Source organism: Mus caroli, chromosome 14 (assembly GCF_900094665.2).
Source record: "Mus caroli chromosome 14, CAROLI_EIJ_v1.1, whole genome shotgun sequence".
Lineage (NCBI taxonomy): Eukaryota > Metazoa > Chordata > Mammalia > Rodentia > Muridae > Mus > Mus caroli.
Genome location: NC_034583.1, coordinates 68,732,166 through 68,739,838, shown reverse-complemented (window position 1 = coordinate 68,739,838; position 7,673 = coordinate 68,732,166). Strand labels below are relative to the sequence as shown.

At 42.9% G+C, this 7,673-nt stretch overlaps 1 protein-coding gene across 2 annotated transcripts in view; it reads left to right on the top strand.

Annotated features, from left to right (window-relative positions):
• The first annotated feature begins 1,962 nt into the window (after positions 1 to 1,962).
• Dnajc15 (DnaJ heat shock protein family (Hsp40) member C15) overlaps positions 1,963 to 7,673 on the top strand; it is a 53,903-nt gene continuing 48,192 nt past the window's right edge. The window contains exons 1-3 of one of the 2 annotated variants that reach the window (XM_021181989.2): positions 2,163 to 2,247; positions 5,695 to 5,858; positions 7,267 to 7,316. In XM_021181989.2, the coding sequence (XP_021037648.1) occupies positions 5,828 to 5,858; positions 7,267 to 7,316 (81 nt within the window). In that variant the 5' untranslated portion in view covers positions 2,163 to 2,247; positions 5,695 to 5,827. Of the gene's footprint in view, positions 2,248 to 5,694; positions 5,859 to 7,266; positions 7,317 to 7,673 lie in introns of both variants that reach the window. The other variant, XM_021181988.2, reaches the window with a different exon arrangement.

Sequence of the window (7,673 nt, the reverse complement as noted above, 5' to 3'; positions counted from 1 at the left end):
GCCTTCCTCTGCCTCCCTCCCAAGTGCTGGGATTAAAGGTGTGTGCCATTACTGCCAGGCTTATCTTTATTCTTGTTTGTTTGTTTGTTTTTTAGCCCTTGTTCTCCCGGAACTCTCTCTGTATACAAGCCTGGGCTGGAACTCACAGAGATCCACCTGCCTCTGTCTCCTGGGTGCTGAGATTAAAGTTGTACACCACCACGCCCAGCTATTTATCTTCTTTCTTAAGGAAGTCAGAAAAGTGAGTTGAGCGAAACCCAGAAGAGATCCTTGAGCAGAGAGGAAAGGATTTTGCTGCTTTTGTTTTTATCTTTCTTGCTGGTAAGGTTGAGCCTACTAAAGAACCAAAGGTTGAGAGCAGAGTAGTCACTGGAGATGAGATTTCTCTCTAACACTGTCCACTTCTGTAGAAGTAGCAGTGGAAGGAAGTTCAGTAAAGTCTGGAAGCAGCCAGTAATGTACTCTCCATAGACCTGAAATGCAGCAGGCTGACTCCTCTCCATGCTGCCCTCTCTTCTGCTGTGTTTCCCACCCCAGCCCCCTTTTTCTCCTGGCTTCCACTTTGGAAGCTTTTCCCCAGCTCTTGAGCAGGTGCACTGTTCTAAAAAGAGCTGGCTCACTCCTGTCTTGCTCTAATTGCTTGTTTGCTCCAGGCTAGCAGCCTATGACTGTTAGGGTCCAGCTGCTAGGATACATCATTAGCCTCCCTTAGACTGTAACTCCAAGGACTCGGAGACCTTATTTGTTTATGTGAGGCTAAAGGCACAGTGCCCCAGCACTGTACCTAAGACCTGACATATGCTCAATAAATTGAATACACTGAACACATGGATGATGAATGCATGGTATATAGGCTTCAATCCAATTCATTTGGTTTGATCACGAATAATTGTGGATTGGCTTAATAAAAATAATTTATGTAATAAAGCCGTGTTTCTGAAGAGTTCCGAAGTATTTTTAACACATTATTACATGTCACCGTCTCAATTCCTGGTGTTAATTTCCATGTGGAATTTGTGACCCCTTTCTTCTTCTAACTAAAACAAACCCCATGTTCCTTACTGACCACATCAGTGGCTGAGCCTCCAAGGAAGCCTTTGTGGCTGTTCTTGTTTCTCTCTGTGAACTCTGACACTGATTTTGCTTTCATTTGCAGCCAATCTAGCATGCTTGTTCGTGCTTTTGGTATATGATACTAGCATGGTGTTTAATGTAATCTTTCCTTCCTGATTCTAAATTCCTTCAGGCCCTAAGCATGAGAATAATAATATATGGATAAATTAATAGGTTCTTACAACTGTTTTTGTTTGTTTGTTTTTGTTTTGTTTTGTTTTTCAAGATAGGGTTTCTCAGTATAGCTCTGGCTGTCCTGGAACTCACTTTGTAGACCAGGCTGACCTTGAACTCAGAAATCTGCCTGCCTCTTGTCTCCCAAGTGCTGGGATTAAAGGCATGCGCCATCACGCCCGGCTAGGTTCTTACAACTTTTAGTGTAAAAATCAAAAAACAAAAACAAAAAAAATCTTGTAGGCTGGATTGCAAAGTGTATAAAGGGTAAAACAGCAGCCAAGTTGGTACAGGGGTTAGAAAGCGTATTAGCTTCAGTTATTGCCTAATATCTGTTCGAGAAAGCTTGACCTAAAATTTAATAATGAAGTTAAGTCTTTATGTATTCAAATTAGTCAAAATCATTTGCTATGAGCGCAAGTTAGTGGATCACCAGTTTCGTCCCAGTGATTTCACTAACATGTGAAATCACATTCATTTCTAGCTGGGAAGGTTAAGCAAGGAAGCCCTTCCAGTCCTTGTTTCTACTCCCAGGTACCATCGCGGTACTTTGGAATCTCCCCCTGCCTGGTTTTAGAGGAAACTCAAGGTAGACCTAAAAAGGCCCCGCCTCTTCAGCCTTGGTTGTTATAGTGGAGGGTGGCACAAACAAACAAACAAGGCTCTGTAAGGGTCTGATCCCGAGCTTTGACAGGGTCAGTTTATCGGAGATGGAATGAGAACCAGATTCTCTGCAGCCAGGTCTCCACTAATAAAACTGTACACCTACTCAGAGCGCGAACTGAACCGGTCCGCACTAATTTGTCCCCGCGGACGCCCCGTAGACAACTCAGTGCGTCCTCGGAGTCCTGCAGTGCTATGGCTACCGGTGGCGGCGTGACCTCCAGAGAGGGGCTGCGCTACGCCGAATACCTGCCTCCTTCTGCCCAAAGGTCGGACGCCGACATCGACCACACAGCGGTGAGTCTGCGGGCCGCCACTGGCCTGCACCCCTAAACCCCAAGACCTCCCACTTCCACCCGCTCGCCCGGCTGCCTGTGCCCGACGTGGTACCTGGCTGTCTCCTCAAAGTGACATGGACCACAGAACAGGCCCGCGGTTATCCAATGAAGAGACCCATGGGTCCCCCCTGGGCAGAGGGGGCCCGGTGGGGCCAGGAGCCTCCCTTGGGGAAAAGTAGTTAAGAACCAGGGCGCGAAGCTGCGTGAGAACAGTTAGGACCCAGCGAAGGGAGGCGCGGGACCTCTAGCACCCCCAAAGTCTGGAGCAACTCAGCCTGGGTCCAGACAGAAAGTGCTTGCGATTTATTGAGGCGGCTTCTTTCCTTTCACCTGTGGTTCCTGAAGATCGAACTCAAGTCAGCCATCACCTCCACTGGCCGAGTCACCCCGCTCGTTCACATCTGTAGGGCAGTCTAGAATTCAGGACATATCTTAGGAGGTCTCTTTAACAGCCAGCCTCAGGAATGCTAAATTGTGGGAGCCTTCACCAGTTCACGCCACTGTCCTTTCTATAACAGAAACAAAACCAAAACCAAACCAAAACAAAAAAACCCCAACTTACTTGTGATATCCTGACATGAAATTAAAGTTTTTAAAAATCAATATTTAAAAAGTCAAATTGAAATGTAACGGTGAAGTAAATATCTTCTTAGTAATTTGTAAATTACTGTTTGAATTTGTAAATGCCTTCACGTTGTTTATTATATTACAGGCTGCAATGAAGTGATCATATTGCCCTCGCATTGCAGCAGTTGTGGGACAGCTACAAATGCCAAGCCGGCAGGATTTTATTTTTTTAAAAGGACTCGCTGTATTTCCTAGGCTGGCCTGGAGCTTAAGATCCTCCTGCTTCAGCCTTCTTACTTCCTGGCCTATCAGATATTGGCATCTTGTTGTTATTTAAAAAAAAAAAATTCCCAAAAAAGCAAACACTCTGAGGTAAATTGTTAGAAATGTCTCCTCACTTTATAGGGTAAATTCACTTATGGAAAATTAAGTCTGTACTAAAACAGAGTAGAAGTATAAATGGTTGAAAGTTCTTAACAAAACAAAGATGGCCAGAAACTGGCTAGTCACCATTTAATGTCACTGGTATCTTGTAACACTTGGAGAGTTAGGGATGGTTTTTTATTCCTGGTTGGCCGGCCTGGCACACGATAGGACTTTTGAAATCGGGAGTCGACCATCCACAATGTACTCTCCCTCTTATGTAAACTACTGTGGAAGCCCAAAAGGGCTTCACAGCATTTTCAGATTGTCCCTGAGGGATCCATGTTGGCTGTGTTGAGAACACCTGGTCTAAATCAAACAATGAGGTAGACAAGATTATTAGTAATGACTTTAGGTAACTGAAAATAATGGGAAACTGACAAAAGGGTGTTAGGAAAGGAAAACTTGGCCTTGAGAAGGATCAGCCTGGTTGACAGAGCCAATTCCAGGACAGCCAAGACTACACAGAGAAACCTTGTCTCAGATGAAAAAAAAAAAGGGGGGGGGGGGNGGAAAGGAAAGAAAAAGAATTAGACAGTGAGCAGATGGTGTAAGCCCTCAGCACTTGAGAGGCAGAGAGGCAGGCTGATCTCTGTGAGTTCGAGGTCATCCTGACTACAGATCTAGTTCTAGGACAGCAAGGACTACACAGAGACACAGTTTCTTGAAAAACAAAAACGGAAGAAAAAGTGATGTTTATTAGACATTTATTAGAAATTAAGGGAAACCTTTTCGTTTTACTAAATTTATTGAAATTTACTTTTATGTAAATCGTAGAGTATACCTCTGCTTCTGTACTTACCAAATAGTTCTCCTTTCCTCTTGGCTTATGTTAATAGACTAAGATGTGATGTTCACTCACCTGTATGCAAGACTAAATGGATCAGGTAAAATATGTATGTAGTTACCTTTGAGAAAATAATATTCTACAGTTCTTTGATAGAGGGTGTTGTCAAGTGTGTTTCTAGCAAAATTGATTCTAATGGAAAAGGAGAAAAGAAACTTTAGTTAGGAAGAGAATATTACCAATATTTAAATGTTTAGATAAAACCCAGTTTGAAGTGGTAGCTTTTGAATTCTATTTCTTTTCCAGAAAGCATTTATTACATGTAAGACAATTAGCCACCTATCTTTCATTATAACCACTACCTAAAGGCTAAAACCTATCATTGTATTAAAGACTTATGTATTAGCAAGCATTTATTCTTCCTAAGTAACGGAACACTCCGATCTTTCCATCAACATCTAAAACATATTTTAACATACTTGGGCACTTGTCCTGGGAATCACATGGATTCTCTATTGTGTATTTATCCTTGATTCTGTTCTTGTCTTACCGTGGTAAAAGTTATATTTATAGTTTGGTGTGACTGGCCAGCATTATGTTAATGCTTGATACACAGTAAGAATCAGGAACAGAAATGTTATTCTGAAATCGGAAGGGATGAGAAGAATGATTTTCTCAAGGGATAGAGAGTAAGAATTTCCTGTTGCCTATCAGTGAGTCCTACAAACAAAACCACCGAAATTTAACTTCTCTGAAATATAATTGTTACCGATCTGTCCCCAAACATGCCAGATCTCCTGCTATTTCCATGTCTTGATAAAGCCATCAACTCTACTTTATTCTTTAATTCTGACCTTGAACCCCCTAGGTGTAGGTCTGATTTATTTCTGACTCTTCATTGTTAATCTCTTAGTCTTTCTCATGTCTCCTCTGTAGCAGAGGGTCACCTGTTGTCACACACTTTAACAGTGGTCTCTTTGCCTTGATAGCTCACACCCTCCAAACACCACCCTGCCACCAGTTACTCATTACAGCACAGATTAGTCACAAGGCCACTCTTATTCTCAGAGCAGCTCTAAACTTTAGTCAGGGTGGGATACAGGACTGTTCATGTCCTGGTCCTCTGTGGCTTGCCCAGCCCCGTTTTCCATCCTTTGGAGTACACGTTACCCCCATGCTGTGGTTAATGTGGGTTTCCATTTCCCTTATGAAAATGCCTATTCCTATGACGTTTTGAAAGCTTTCTCTTCTGACTAGTACTCTCTGCTGAATAAAACCCTCCTTTCAGGCCGGGCGTGGTGGTGCACGCGCGCCTTTAATCCCAGAGGCAGGCGGTTTTCTGAGTTCGAGGCCAGCCTGGTCTACAAAGTGAGTTCCAGGACAGCCAGGGCTACACAGAGAAACCCTGCCTCAAAAAAACAAAAAACAAAACAAAACAAAAAACCCTCCTTTCTTTTTGAAGACCCAGGTCTTCTGGACCCAGCTCCAGAGCCTTCCTGACCCTAGTTTCTCTTTCGTAGTAGAAAAATTTGACTCCTGTGTATTGCTTCGAAAGTTAAACAGATTTTTATTATAGTTTATTACTATATCTTTGATGGTTAATCTCCACTTTCGGCTTCCCTCATTTAGGTCTCCTGGGAAACACACCTGTGGGGGTGTCTGTGAGGTAGTTTTCCGAGAGTGTTACCTGAGGAGGAAACCTACCCTGATGGGGACAGCTCATGAGATGCGTCCTGAGCCAAATAAGGAGAACGTGTTCTAAATGGCAGCGTTCATCTTTCTGCTTCCTGACTGTAGGTGCCTGTGATCAGCTGCTTCCTGTTCCCTGTACCACCATGCCTTTTCTGTCAGGATGGACTGACTGTACACCCTCACATCATGAGCCATGACTCCTTCCACCATTGAATATATTACTACTGAAACCCTTGCCTCCAACTCCAGAGTGCTAGGATTACAGATGTGCACCACCATATCACATACATGCTTAAGTTGTTACCCTCAGATGTTTAATCATAGCAGCAAGAAAAGTAACAAACACATTATCAAAATTACTTATATCCATATTTATGTAAGCACCTCAAATAAATGTTTTCTAGGGTGTTGTAACTGGAAGATGCTATTCATGTAATTACTAAAATCGGTTATTGTCTCTAGGTATGGTTGTGCACTCCTTAAATCCCAGCACTCAGGAGGCAGGGGCACCTCAGTGAGTTCATGGCCAGCCTCGTCTACAAAGTGAGTTCCAGAACAGGCAGGGCTACACACAAACTCTGTCTCGAAAAACAAACAAAACCAGTTTTTTGTCTTCTGTTACTACATAGCTAATACTATGTGGGCATTTGAGTCTAATATCGTATTGGTACATATGTTTTCCTGTTGGTTGTAAAGAAGGACAAAAAACAAGAATAAGTTATCTGTCTTGCTCAGTGTTCTCTCTCCAGAGCTTAGCACAAGGCCTGGCATGTTGATGTGGTAAATGCCAGTTAAATAACGGTTTGGTGTCTGCGCTATCCTTCCTTGTTCTATCCCAACTATCACTCCTTGAGAAGAAGATTTTTTCTTTCTTTGTTTCCCTCTGGTACAATTATTGTCTATCTTGAATTCAAGTGATACAGTCTCAAGACAGATGTTTTAGCATTTTAGCATAATACTTAGGCAATTTGTATCTATCTAGATTATAGTTATTTACTACTTATACTGTTAGGGAGAATAAAATGCTACAGAGAATTTTTAAACAATTTTAATGTCATTTAAAAAAAATCAGCAGGCAGCTGTGGTGGGGTGGGCTGCTTTTCTAGTTTTCTGGTGTGTCTGTGTGTGTGTTTGTGTGTGTGTGTGTTCATGGTAGTGGAACATTTGAGTAATTTCCCATCCCCAAGATTCACATGGGGAAGTAGGGGACCAGCCCCATGAGTTGACCACTGATTTCCATATGTGTAGTGTGGGGCCTCCCACCAAACAGAACCCCCAAGTTTGCTTACTTTTGTGTGATAGATTGTTTGGCAAACCCCAAATATATAAATGATAGAAACTGGGTTTGTGTGTGCAGGCTGTGATAAACCAAGCTTTTCCCCTCCAAGGCCAGAGGACAGCAAGCCTGTTTCATAAGCAGGGACTGAATGTTTTAGGTCATAAGTAGTTAATGCTTAGAGCCATCCCTTCAGGAGAGGTGTGTTAATGTTGTCATCTTTTCATTCTCAGCGCGTGTTTATGGAGTCTTCACTTGGTGTGTAAGGTGCCTAAATGCTTTAGTAAGTACAAAGTCAAATCAAGTGTGAATTCTGTCCTTAGGAGACTTGCTCCTAGTGATCCTGACTGATGCCCTTTGACAGCTTCCCCTGGGGCCAAGCCACCACAGAGCAGGCTGTAGAGTCTTTGGATTTTCAAGGACAAGTTAGTGAGGAGCAGAGCCAGGTGTCAGGGTAGACACTTTCTTTGATTCAGACCCATTGTTTCTACTTTGGGAAATCTACCAAGTCATAGAAAAGTGAGTCGATGAGCCAAACTTTGGGAAAGAAGAGGGAAGCGAGTTAACCGGTGAACTCCGTAGCCTTGCCTACAGTTAGAGGAGTCTGGGAAGCTCTCGAAGTTTGCAGTTAGAATACCAT